This window comes from Symsagittifera roscoffensis, chromosome 9 (genome assembly GCF_963678635.1).
Source record: "Symsagittifera roscoffensis chromosome 9, txSymRosc1.1, whole genome shotgun sequence".
NCBI lineage: Eukaryota > Metazoa > Xenacoelomorpha > Acoela > Convolutidae > Symsagittifera > Symsagittifera roscoffensis.
This window is the reverse complement of record NC_087070.1, coordinates 36,778,599-36,792,995: the sequence shown is the minus strand read 5'-3', so window position 1 is coordinate 36,792,995 and position 14,397 is coordinate 36,778,599. Positions and strand designations below refer to the sequence as shown.

The window sequence follows — 14,397 nt, the reverse complement described above, 5'->3', positions numbered from 1 at the left end:
AACGTAAATTTTGGATGTTAAAATAACAAGAATTTAGGTGGAAAAAGAAAAAAAATTGAAGAAAAAAATTTCTCGTTTTTTGTTAAAAACGTTTTTCTTACTTTTGAATTGTTGAATTCAATCATTGCGGTCTGAATTTTTGTACTACTTGTGCAGCGTGCTAGTGCTATCTTTGTTTCTTTGGAAATTTGTTTCATTAGTCAAAGATAAGATTATGACTGATAATTGTCCAAAAATTATTTTAGATTTTAAGTATCTAGTTTACGGGTTGATTTGAAGATACTTTCTTTTCTTTGGTGACAAATCAACGAATTTATCCCTCAAATTATTTAATAAATCCATATTTTGTCGCTCCCCAACGCACTTTTGAACCACAAATAAAGCCTATTTTGCACTTGCAATTAGCCAACAATAAAACAGCTGGCTGTCAAATTCTCCGGCAAACTTCGATGTCCGTTTATTTAAGTGCACCCTTGACATCTTTAGAGAAAACGAAACAAATAAGTATTGAAGTCAACCTATCGAATTAAATTTACCAATGGTGACCAATTTAAACTGGACACACCGTTTAAACTGATTACATTCCATTCGGTTCAAATCCTGTATTCTATTCTTAATTGAACCTTAAGACCAACTTGACTTTTATTTTGCAAATTTTTTTGCTTTTCTCTAGCTAACTTTTTTGGAGCTCTTTTTTGTTTATAAAAATTGCAATAGAAACTTAACTGTTTCTTCAAAAATGCCAAAACGTTCGTTTTCATGCTCGATGCAGAGCAATGATGAAGGCCAGTTTTTGATTAACAACTTGAAAGACTCGAAGGATTCAGGCAAACAAACTGGGCCGAGAAAAGGGGCGCAGGAGGGCTCTTGGACCCCAACTTTGTGTCTGTCTGCTTTCAGTGCTGTGATTGGTGCAGCCTTGCCTATGGGATATAACAATGGAGTCCTGAACACGCCTGAGGTAAGTTGCACGTTGTATAACAACTGTAAAAAAAGGATTTTTGTTTCGACCCCTAGCCTTACTAACTGCTGAGACATCTAGTGGTAAGGAATGTCATTCATTTTACCGTAGCTTTTCCCACTTAGAGGAGTCGGATGACATTGGGAACCCGCCGTCCGGAACTGCAGTGAGATTAGAACCACTTGTGTTAAGAGCCATGCACATTACCCACTTCAAATGCAGCAATCAACGCGCGTTGTTTAATTGCCTAACTAAACCAAGAAAAGTTTCTTTTATTGACTACACCAAAAATCTAAGAAGGGGCGGATCTAGAGTTTTCTCGAGGGGGGGGGGCGGATTTTCAAAATATTTTGGAAAATTTTGTCCAACTTTTTTTAGGTCGACCAAAATGATTTTCCGAGCTCTCCCAAAGCACTATAAAGACCGTGTTTTGTCCAAATTTTCCGCGCAGCAGGCGGCAAAACTGTGGAGAAATAGGCCAAAAATAGCGGTTTCAGGCACTTTTTCGAAAATGTTCACCAAAAAACCGCGGTTTTTTGGCGCGCGCTCCTCCCTAAAATTTAGTGTATATTGGCGACAAAGACTCCTTTTGAAAAATTTTTAGGTTCATCAGCTAAAAATGGATAACCCAAAATAGTACAAAAGGGGACCCTTTGGGTTGGCAGGATGTCGAATCTCTGAGGAAAAAAAGACATCCTCCCCATCCCCGCCCCACCCTAAATCCACCCTTGAATCCTGAATCTAGGTACCAAAAACCATCTTTAACCCTCTTAAGCTATTTTTTGTCCATATAACGGAATTTGGGAAACATCGAAGCAAAAAGTGAATCGGAAGAGATCACTGTAATAAATCTAGTATTGAAGGTTTTCTGAAACATATTATGTGATATTGTCACTTGAACAACTATTAGAAATTTTTCTGATCAGAAACATTGTGTTCCTAATGATTATGTTGAATTAATTTGAACTCGTTGAATTTGAAGTGATAAAAGAAAAACTTGAAAAAAGTGAAACATAAAAACTTGAAAAAGAAGTGATAAAAGAGAAAAAATCTGGCAATGCAGCCCCAACACTGGTTCGTTTCCGCCTTTTTGTTTTACTTTTTATTTTGTTTTTTCTATCAAACCTATAAATTTGATTAAACATGCGTATTTATCATATCATCTCATTGTCTAAGTTTTTGTTTCTAATCATCACAAAAATAACCTCACAAAAGACTTTTATTAGTCGATTGTATTAGCGCTGGTGTCAAGACTATATACCCCAGGACAAATAGACTTATGCTAACTTGCCGCATACTAAAATACCCCAATAAAAGTTTGTAAAATGCCAACTTGCCCCATATGGCAACTTGTCTTATGCCGTTTTCTCCCATAAATAATTCTTCTATTTATTTATTTGATGATCAAATCGAGTAAAGTTTTGGACCAGCAAGTGTTAATGGTAAACTCAACTTGTTTCGTGATAAGAATACAAGCTAATTCAATATGGCTGCATCTTAATCTCAAAAATCATCTGAGCCAAAGTTGTTGTCAATTGAACGCAAAGTTTTGACAATATTCCGATATCAACGCTTTTGAAACAGAATAAACACAGAATATTTTTTTATTTCGCGAAATGGCTTAATCTTTTGTCTGCAAACGTAAAACATAGTTACTATGAGTCAAACTACGTGGGGAAACTCTCAACGAAACAAACGAACGCTCATTATTGATGGAAATGTCTTCACAAAAAAGCAAGCAACAAAAAGAACTGATAACTGGATTTGGGCACAATACAGTTAACATAAATGTTCGAATGCTTGCCGCAACAGCTGGATATGAGCAGCTGTCTAGATGCAACCATTAGCGCTATACTTTATCTATAACTTAATTGATGCATTTTTGGTGGCGATGTTGTTGCAATCCATTCAAAACTGTCTCGCTTCACACATTTATATCTCAGATTAAAACTTCGAAGAAAGTGATTATGCTCGCGGTAGTTTTTTTATTCAGACCATTTTAAAAAAAACTCTGGGCTTTAGGATAATTCATCTCTTGATCTGCATGGGGCCAGCCGATTGTGCACATCACTATAGAAACCTGCTATGAACATGGCTAAAACGGCTAGTTTTTTTTATTCCGCTCTACAGGACCGTTCCAAAATGAGCTGAGGCAGCTATTGGTTTTATTAACTTATAGTTTTGCCATTATTCAATTTACTAAAAACTATTCGAGAATAATTAAAGGCAGTCGGAACTATCAGGGCTTTGCCCTGATACTAGCAGTCTTGTTATATATTTTCCATGTCTACTGTAATTTAAAACATTCAGGTCACTTTAAAACTTTCTGAATTTGTTTAGCTTTTTAATGTTGTTTTGACTTAATAAAAATGTAGATTTAGATGCATATCGAGATGCACCGAAATGATCTGCACAATTTTTTTTAATGTATGAAACACAATCGAAAAACCCTAGTGGATCAAAGAGAATGAAGATTATCTCACAAGATATTGCACAATTTTTTTTATTGCACGCTTTTAAGTATCAAAAAATCATTTTTCAATAAGACTTTTAAAAATGTCAATTTTTAGCTATTTATCATCTTTTTTCTCAAAGACATTCAATATATAGGCGCAAGTTCCGCTCATAAATTTAATCTAACTTCTGAAAATTCTGGAAAAAAAAGATGATAAAAAAATAAAACTGATATCGTTTTTGACCTTGTGAACAGAGCTACATAATAAACTTCCGTTTCATTAACACAGCAACCACAAACTCTTATTATTATGCTTGTATTTCTGTTTAGGATATAATCAAGAACTTCTTTAATCAGTCCCACTTACGCGAACACGACACCCCTTTCAAGCCTGACAATCTCAACTTCATGTGGAACCTCACAGTTGCCAGTTACTGTCTAGGAGCTCCTTTAGGCTGTCTGTTTGGCTCCTGGATTGCAGAGAGGATTGGAAGGAAGTCTTCGCTTCTTTATCTGAACATACTTCTGGTGGTTGGGGGACTGTATCAAGTTGTCTGCTCCGAAGCGGGATTTAATCGGTATCAATTGTTTATAGCTGGACGAGTCATCAATGGTTAGTCCAAGTTATTGTCAAAGTAATTGGACGAGTCAAACTTATTGTTAAATTTGACACATAGAATTTTTGGAACGACCATTTATTCTTCTTATTTTCTAATTGAGGACCAAGTTTTAAGGTCAAGCTGACAAAAAATTATTTGCAACACTCAACCACTTAATCTAATAGTTGTAACACTTCTTGTAGAAAACCTCGTACAAAAATGAACGCCAAAAACGAAAACGATATTTTTAAATTATAATTCCAATTTAGGTTTCAAAGACGGCGCTGCTTGTGTCGTGTGTCCCATGTATCTCTCCGAAATAGCCCCGAATAAAATCCGAGGCGGCATCGGACTAATGTTCCAACTGGCAGTCGTGTTCGGTACTCTTCTCGCGTCACTTCTCGGCTGTGAAATCTGTCTCGGAACTGAAAATCGGTGGCCCTTTTTGTTTGATGTTCTACTCGGTTTTGGATGTCTGCAATGTATTCTTCTATCTCTATGTCCCGAAAGTCCTCGGTTTATTTTGATCAAGCAGGTAAAAACTTTCCAGAATTTGTTTCCCAGAAATATGGAAAATAACGAAAACATTTTGTCAAAAAATGAGAAATGAGAACATGAAAACATTTAAGAGTTTTCATCTACCTCTTGATTTTCTTTTGGATTTATTAGGGCCACTTCGATGGAATACGAGCAGGTTTTTATACCATTTAATCGGATATTGTTTTGTAAATGTTTGGGAAATAAAAATTTTTCTTGACACTGACAAAATTTTTGGGAACCTTCTAAATGTTGATCGACGCAGCGAAGATATATTTAACGTTTAAAAAACTTCCTTACACCCAAATGCATTGTTCTCCCCCACTTTCAGGGGTCAGGACAAAAAACTCAGCAGAATTAAGTTGAAAGTGACAAAGTGAAGTAAGATTAGGGGACAATATTAGATTTTTCAGGGTAATGCAGTCCTGTGTGAAAGTGAGTTGCGCCGATTGAGGGGCGATGGATGTGACTTAGCGGCAGAGATGCACGAGATCATTGACGAGGACAAGAAACTCAAGTCGGAACCGACAAGGACTCTCAAAGACTTCTTCCTCATCAGGTGTGAAAATTGTTCATCGTCACAAACGACCGTATAATATCTTCAAAAACATTTACTTTTTTTCTGGTCACTCAAAAATGAGTCACTGAAATTTTAGAACACCCTGGTTGATTTTTCAGATTAGTGCTAGGAAATTGAAGCGACACTCCATTACGCATAGCATTTTTAGTATATTTTTTTAGTGTTGAAATATTACAAGTTTTTTTGAGTTACCATTCCGGTCGATCTCTGATTTGCGCAGCGAGGCTCGGGGAAATTCACCGCACGCAGTCGACGATTTGTCGCATTTATTAAAAGCGACCATTCGCACCGCTCGACGATTCGAAGCAGGCGACGGTGGCGTCCTCTATGCTGAGGAAATCTCAAATTAGGCGAAAGAATCCAGGCCATTAAAGTCTAAATGACCGATTGCAAAATAAGGAGATTCATGAATTTTCAAATATTATGAGATCGAAGTTGCATTGGAAGAATAAAAGTAATACATCAATTACACCAGTTTTAAAAAAGTGCATAAGGTAAAAAAAATTTGTTTTATATCTGCACGAACCCCGCGCTCAAACTACCATCCCCGCGCGCACCCCCCCCCCCCCAAGCGATAAATGATAAGTGCGAGGTAGGTGAAGACTTCGGTGTCGGTGTGGTGAACTGGGACTTAGACGTGGGCTTGGTAAACTGTGGGGTTGGGAAGGGCAAAAACTGAGTAGGTTCAGATTCCGAATAGGTGGAGAATAATGCAGAAATTGTAGCAAAGTTTGCGAAGAATTTTACAAAAAACTTATAATAGTACCCCTCTTTGGTTTTTTCTGAAAATGGATCAATGAAAGCTCATTCAAAATGACTTTTTATGATTTAAGATGTAACAAAATGTGTCAGTGTGAACAATTGAACAAAATTTCGGCTCTCTTCCAGTCCCCGCTTATTTTTTTCTGAAATTCAACACATGAAAATATAAATTGCGTTAAAACATCAAAGTGAACAGGTGAACAAATTTTAACATTTCTAGCACGTAAAATGCCGTGTTAACAATTTTTGAACAACTTTGTTTTGTAATTTGACGAGAGGGTGCCCGGGTTGAGTTAACAGGAAAAATTATTGCTAATTCAGAGATATCGCAGCGAAATAGCGCTAAATTTTCAGGTATGAATCAGCCATAAATCATCCACAAATCAAGGATAGATTTTCACTGCAATAACCCTGAAGACCTATGAATCAGGGATATCTCATTCCTGGAAAATTCCTGAATAGCCACACACATACAAACATACATTGCATACCTACATTCCATACATAACATTTACCCAACTTGCAAAAATTGGATCAACCGGCAATGTTTTTAATCCGCTGGAAATCTAAAAAAAAAATTCCATTTTCAAAACTAGAAATTGTTCATGATTTTTTTTGCGGCATTCCGTATTATAGAAAATGGAAAAAAAACAGATGGAGTAATTCATCAAACGCTTGATTGATTGTTCATTTTACAGCTATCACTGCATGACAACAAAACATCCGACCACAGATCGGAAAAAAAACAAAAGCGAAAAAATCTGAAAAAAAAACAATTAAATTGTGCCAGTTATTTATTCAGATTCTAAATTTATAGCAAATATTTGAACATTATATTTAGTTCATCAAAAAATACATCACATAATTTTTACCAAAAGTGTTTTTTTTTAAATCACCGGAAGGCTGTAGTTGAATGCAGATGATTGTTGGTTCATAGTAGATTCTGGTTGACGATATTCTGGCTGATAATGGTATATAAAGAGGACGTAAAAAGATTGAGAATCAAACAAGATCTGAATTTACCCTAAACTGGGACAAACTGTAGAATAGGTCACAATAGGTCACAAAGATTAGGTCACAATTTTGTACTTGAACTGGTCATTTGTTTACCGCGATTAAGTTTGAAAAAACCGCAGCGCTATAATGCATACATACAATGCATGCATACATATATTGCAAGCATACATGCATTGCAAGCATACATGCATTGCGAGCATAAATACATTCCATGCATACGCAGCCCTATAATGTGAAATTTAAAAACAACCGCAGCACTATAATGCATGCATACTATTTCTACATTTTCGCGAAAAAAAATTTAACAATTTTAAAAATTACAAGGCATCACTTTTTTATAAAAAAAAAAGACTTTTTTTTCAAAAATTTTTACCAAAAATTGCCGCGTTTCCGGTAAATTCAGTTGCTCATTAATTTTAACCACAAAAAACTACTCATTTCTACTTTTTTGCGGAGAAAAATTTTCATTTTTAGGTTGTTTTGCGCTCATTTTTAGCTGTGCGGGGATGCATCTTTTTTTTTATAAAAAAAAAAGATTTTTTATATTTTTTACCAAAAATTGCCGCGTTTCCGGTATATTTAGTTGCTCATTTTTTTAACCACTAAAGCTTACACATTTCTACATTTTCGCAAAAAAACTGCGTTTCGAGTTTGTTTTGCGCTTATTTTTAGCTGTGGGGTGATGCATCACTTTTTTATTTAAAAAAAAAGTTTTTTTTTTAAATATTTTTTACCAAAAATTGCCGCGTTCCCGGTATTTTTAATTGCTCATTAATTTAAACCGCCAAAACTTACACATTTCTACATTTTCGCGAAAAAAAATAACTGCGTTCTCAGGTTGTTTTGTGCTTATTTTTAAGTATGGGGAATGGGGGGATGTAACACTTCTTTATAAAAAAGATTTTTTAAATAATGTTTACCAAAAATTGCCGCGTTTCCGGTAAATTCAGTTGTTCATTAATTTTAGCCACAAAAATCCTACATATTTCTACTTTTTTGCGGAGAAAAAGTTTCATTTCTAGGTTGTTTTGCGCTCATTTTTAGCTGTGGGGGAATGCATCTTTTTTTTATTAAAAAAAGATTTTTTTTAAATATTTTTCACCAAAAATTGTCGCGTTTCCGTGAAATTTAGTTGCTAATTAAACTTAACCACCAAAGCTTACACATTTCTACATTTTCGCAAAAAAAAACTGCGTTTCGAGTTTGTTTTGCGCTTATTTTTAGCTGTGGGGTGATGCATCACTTTTTTATTTAAAAAAAAAGTTTTTTTTTCAATATTTTTTACCAAAAATTGCCGCGTTCCCGGTATTTTTAATTGCTCATTAATTTAAACCGCCAAAGCTTACACATTTCTACATTTTCGCGAAAAAAAAACTCGTTCTTAGGTTGTTTTGCGCTTATTTTTAACTATGGGGAATGGGGGGATGTATCACTTCTTTATAAAAAAGATTTTTTAAATAATTTTTACCAAAAATTGCCGCGTTTCCGGTAAATTCAGTTGCTCATTAATTTTTGCCACAAAAATTCTACACATTTCTACATTTTCGCAAAAAAAACTACGTTTCGAGTTTGTTTTGCGCTTATTTTTAGCTGTGGGGTGATGCATCACTTTTTAATTTAAAAAAAAAAAAATTTTTTCAATATTTTTTACCAAAAATTGCCGCGTTTCCGGTATATTTAGTTGTTCATTTTTTTAACCACTAAAGCTTACACATTTCTACATTTTTGCAAAAAAAAATTGCGTTTCACGGTTGTTTTCAGCAGTTGGTAGCAACAATTGTTTTACTTTGATGCTAAATATGAAATTTTTGAACTTTGAAACGACACGTGACAAAACTTTGAATCTCATTCGAAATTTTAATTTTTTTTCAGCGCTGTTTCGGGGATTTTTCATGGCTAAATTATCCTTGATTATTGCTGGGAAAATTAGCCATGAAATACCCCTGAGCCATCGCTAAAAATTTCATAAAAATGGGATATGCCTGAATTAGCCATTAGTTTTTCAACAAAACTTATAACTCTGAATCAGCGATAATGTTTCCTGTCAACTTAACCCGGGTGGCAAACTGGAAAAGAGACAATCTTTCTCACATGCAAATTGACGTATGAACAAAATTTAATAAATTAATTTGTTATCTTTCGAGAGGGTTGGGAAACTGGAAAAGAGTTCCAAAATCTGGTTGCCTGCCTAAAAGCCATGTCTGTTGTGTTTAGATCTCTGCGCAAGCCCCTCATCCTGGCATGTTTCATGTCTCTGTCTCAGCAGCTGTCTGGAATCAATTCCATGGCCACTTTCTCCGGATCCATCTTCAAGGCCGCCCTCAGCTCTCAGGTGGGGATAAGTTAGTTCAGCCCCACCCACCCTCATCCATAATTAATTCAACTCCCCCCACCTCATATAAGCATCACTTTTATGGTGTAGCGAGTGGTTTTACAAAGTTGAGTATGAAAATCGAATATGTCTGTTATGGTCTTATCAATCCGTATGCCAATTTTTGAAGCAACTGAACACTGTGAGTAGGAAAATTACCTATAAAAATATGCTGGTGGGTGATAAGGAATTAGAGCCATAATTTCGTTTTCAAGTCTTTGTAAAGGGCCAGATTCTCAATTTTTGAGTGAGGTTAGTTTTTGACCCCAATTGTTTTAAGTCTTATTTCATTAAAAACTTGAATGTTTTCGTCATTCAAGGCAGTTTCAAGGCAATTTCAAGGCAGTTTCCTTGTGGACAGTCAATTTTAAAAATTACAATCTACGCCAACTATTTTAATGCCTGGGATAGCACAATTGAATCTAAAGGAGGTACGCCCACATGTGTCTCAGAGCGGAAATTTTTTTGTTAGTTCTTTGATGATGGGTGAGAAAAAATTCTCAATGTTTAAACTAAAATTAATTGATTACTTGATTACATAGCAACCTATAAGTTAGTGGTTGAATGAATTCACGTGCTGGAAGGAAGATTTTGCTGACGTTTATAAGAAAATTAGGTTGATAGATTAGGATAGCGTTTAACATTTTTCTTGGCCCATCAACAAATTATCTATTTGAGTTTTTTAAACCTGTTGGCAGTTTTCTTGGTGTACTGAGCAAGTCTAAAAGTTTGTTTACTTTGTTATCCGTAAGGAATTCATTCCAGTTGGAACAGGGTTTTCACTTCAACTTGGAAACTTAGAGACTGTTTTCACTAGTTCAAACGATGGAGCTTATTAATAAAAAAAATTTTTTTTCAAGTTTTGATTTTGAACTGTTTCGTATTGACGCGCTGTTAAAATATTTCTGAATAAGCGCTTATTTTTTGTGTTATATTAGTTTTGTTCTGTAAGGGATAATGGGTTCATTGCCGGTTCTATATTAATTGAAATATGTGAAAATATGTAAAATATTGAAAATAGAGAAAAAATTATAGATCTTATTACCAAAATTTATGCAGTAAGCAACATCAATTGCAGCAAATTGATCAAACAAAAACTTGAATCTTCAGAGAATTATTAGTAATCACTTCAGACTGCAAGATATATATTGTTTGAAATTGCAATTCCTACAAAATTCGATCTGAAATATGAGAAACTGCTCGGATTTTGGGTCGGAAGTCACTGATTGAGCCTATTGTGAACATCTACTCAGGTATTTTTTGTGGATGCGTAAGCCAAAACGCCATATCGTAATATTAGTTGCTCAAAAGTTTTGTAAGCTGTAAAAATTGCTTGGTCGAAAAAATTTCGTAGCTTATAAAATTTTTTAGCCAAAAATAAAAACGCGTTCATCAAAGCTTAGATGTCATATGTAAGAATTACAAGACAAAGGAAATAATTTTTGACTCCGTTGGCTGAAAACTTAATTTGATACTTTGTGGTTTTTATTAGTTCAAACGATGGAGCTTATTAATAAAAAAAATTTTTTTCAAGTTTTGATTTTGAACTGTTTCGTATTGACGCGCTGTTAAAATATTTCTGAATATGCGCTTATTTTTTGTGTTATATTAGTTTTGTTCTGTAAGGGATAATGGGTTCATTGCCGGTTCTATATTAATTGAAATATGTGAAAATATGTAAAATATTGAAAATAGAGAAAAAATTATAGATCTTATTACCAAAATTTATGCAGTAAGCAACATCAATTGCAGCAAATTGATCAAACAAAAACTTGAATCTTTAGAGAATTATTAGTAATCACTTCAGACTGCAAGATATATATTGTTTGAAATTGCAATTCCTACAAAATTCGATCTGAAATATGAGAAACTGCTCGGATTTTGGGTCGGAAGTCACTGATTGAGCCTATTGTGAACATCTACTCAGGTATTTTTTGTGGATGCGTAAGCCAAAACGCCATATCGTAATATTAGTTGCTCAAAAGTTTTGTAAGCTGTAAAAATTGTTTGGTCGAAAAAATTTCGTAGCTTATAAAATTTTTTAGCCAAAAATAAAAACGCGTTCATCAAAGCTTAGATGTCATATGTAAGAATTACAAGACAAAGGAAATAATTTTTGACTCCGTTGGCTGAAAACTTAATTTGATACTTTGTGGTTTTTATTAGTTCAAACGATGGAGCTTATTAATAAAAAATTTTTTTTTCAAGTTTTGATTTTGAACTGTTTCGTATTGACGCGCTGTTAAAATATTTCTGAAAATGCGCTTATTTTTTGTGTTATATTAGTTTTGTTCTGTAAGGGATAATGGGTTCATTGCCGGTTCTATATTAATTGAAATATGTGAAAATATGTAAAATATTGAAAATAGAGAAAAAATTATAGATCTTATTACCAAAATTTATGCAGTAAGCAACATCAATTGCAGCAAATTGATCAAACAAAAACTTGAATCTTTAGAGAATTATTAGTAATCACTTCAGACTGCAAGATATATATTGTTTGAAATTGCAATTCCTACAAAATTCGATCTGAAATATGAGAAACTGCTCGGATTTTGGGTCGGAAGTCACTGATTGAGCCTATTGTGAACATCTACTCAGGTATTTTTTGTGGATGCGTAAGCCAAAACGCCATATCGTAATATTAGTTGCTCAAAAGTTTTGTAAGCTGTAAAAATTGCTTGGTCGAAAAAATTTTTGACTCCGTTGGCTGAAAACTTAATTTGATACTTTGTGGTTTTTATTTTTTCCGCTTCTTTTTGCTGAAATTAAAGTTTGATGCTAGGTTGTTATGTTAAAACCATTCGGCTGTTTTGTTCAAAGCAGCTTGGTGTTTAGCTTGCACAGTTATCAACCTTGAAAATGTCCTAGTTAGAACATGGTGTGCTTATAGTATAGATTTTGCGTTTTCCTGATTTGAGTTGATATGATTCATAAAATTTATGAAAAGCAGTGGACCATGAATAGAACCTTGAAAAAAACCAAAACGAACCCCCCTCAGTTTTGAGTGTGCAGGTTAAGTGGCTACTAAGAGCTTTCTATGACTTAAATAAAGACTTAATTACTGATCATTGAAAACTCTTAGCCCTTAGGTCTCGCTTTATTTTGAACAAGAGTAAGTGATCCGCTATATCCAACGCCTTAAAATCAGTAAATGTGTTTTGTGTCAGTTTTGTTTGATGGTCAAAACTGACTCAATGTATGAATAGTTTTATTTGTTGATAGGTTCAGAAGAAAAGTGACCTAAAGAACTACATGGTGGTGGCGATGTGGGGTGTCAGTTTCCTCTTCACCCTAGTTGCAGTTCCCTTAGTTGACAGGGCAGGGCGCAAGGTCTCTCATCTCACAGGTACAACATCAGTTCTATTGTTTCTTTTTCCCCACTTGCGATTTTTTATAATCAAAATTTCTGATCACATTGTGTGAAAAATTGTACGAAAATCAGCATTCTGACTTATTGGGCTATGGCAAACAAATTTGGTCTTCATACTCAGCTTTGTATAACCCCACGTAACACCATACCATAAACTTGATGCTTATGTCAGGAGAGAGGAAAAGGAAAAAGGACCAAGAGCCAAGTCCCTATTCGACTTCCACAAAATTTTAGAGGTTCCGCACGAAACAACCCAATTTTTTATACAAAACTCCTTTTCTAAAAAAGTTACCAACCGGATTTCCCGAATTCTTTGTAAAAAATGCTCCTTTTCGACGAAAGTTTCAACCGTAGGAGAATACAGAAAATCACTTTGTTTCAGCCATCAAAAATCGAACTCAATGATTTTTCCTTCTCGTGAAAACATAAGATCAGCCCCGTGAACATGGTTAATGACAGACTTATAGTCGAATATTGAACAGCTATGGAAATTGAAATTGGGGCTCTTATCGTGTCCATCCCATCCCTCCTCCCCCTTCTATAATAATCAGCCAGTTTCCAGTTTCCCACCCCCTTGTAAGACTCCAGTAAAAAAAATTGTTTAAAAATTGTTTATATTGTAATAAGAAATGTTATACAAAATTTTTTCACTTTTGCACGCACGTTTTATTGTTGATTACAAAAATGTCATTTTAAACAGGCTTTTGAAAATCAACTATCAGGAAAAACCAAAAGGTGGATTTGAAAAAAGTCAAATTTGTTTTTGTCCAGGTCTCATTGGAATGACTGCATGCAGCTTGGTAGTGTCATTTTTACTCAGCGACCTGCGAACTTCAGACGACCAAAACTGCCCTGGCATCAATCTGGACAAATACCCCTGGACAAACTACCTCTCAGTAACCCTTCTCTTCATCTACCTTATCTTCTTCGCCATTGGACCCAGTTGCGTACCGTGGATGCTGACTCCGGAACTATTCACAGTCGGGACAGTATCCACCGCGGCTTCAATCGCTGGAATCGTAAACTGGCTTGCCAACTTTTCAGTCCAGTTTGGGTTTGGAACTTTACTGGATTACTTATGCGGCTGGGTGTTCTTAATTTTCGTCGGGTTCATGTCGTTTTTTATTGTGTATTTGAAAATACATCTACCTGAGACAAAAGGGATGGCGATAACTGAAATTGTAGCACTTTTTGAATGATCACGTGATGCTATCCTGTAATCAAATTTATGTAAGTTGGGCACTCAAAAATTATTATGATATCTAATGATGACTTCGAAAGAAACTAGCTTAGATAATTTATCATTGAAACTGTCTTAGTTTTAATTTCTTAACATAATAAGGCTCTCATATGGTGTTTTTTCCGCTTTATTAGGACGCTGCCATTTTTTAAGGTTTCATGAATATGCTGGAGCGGATTAAGGGGGGCGGGGAGGGGATGGAGAACCCTTCTCATCAGGGAGCCGACCCACTGCCAAACAAAAGGGTCCACCTTTGTACTAATTTGAGATATCCATTTTTGTTGACAGAACCTAAAAGTTTTCTTATGGCGCCTCTGGGCCTAATTTTGAGAGAGGAGCGCGCGCCAAAAAAAAAACACTTTTGGACTTGTTTTGGTCAAAAATTTCCAAAAAATGCCTAAAAACAACCATTTTGACTTGTTTTTCAAATATTTTGCCAGAAATTTTGCCCAAAACAGGGTCTTTTTTAGTCCTTTGGGAGAGCTTGGAAAATCAATTTGGT

At 34.9% G+C, this 14,397-nt stretch overlaps 1 protein-coding gene across 1 annotated transcript; it reads left to right on the top strand.

Moving 5' to 3' along the window:
• Nucleotides 1-507: 507 nt before the first annotated feature.
• LOC134854090 (solute carrier family 2, facilitated glucose transporter member 1-like) lies at nt 508-14,362 on the top strand. Its single transcript, XM_063870190.1, has 7 exons — nt 508-961; nt 3,747-4,029; nt 4,285-4,550; nt 4,966-5,111; nt 9,126-9,243; nt 12,508-12,631; nt 13,427-14,362. The coding sequence occupies exons 1-7, from the start codon at nt 740-742 to the stop codon at nt 13,852-13,854; spliced, it is 1,587 nt and encodes a 528-aa protein (XP_063726260.1). The 5' UTR covers nt 508-739; the 3' UTR covers nt 13,855-14,362.
• Nucleotides 14,363-14,397: the final 35 nt, after the last annotated feature.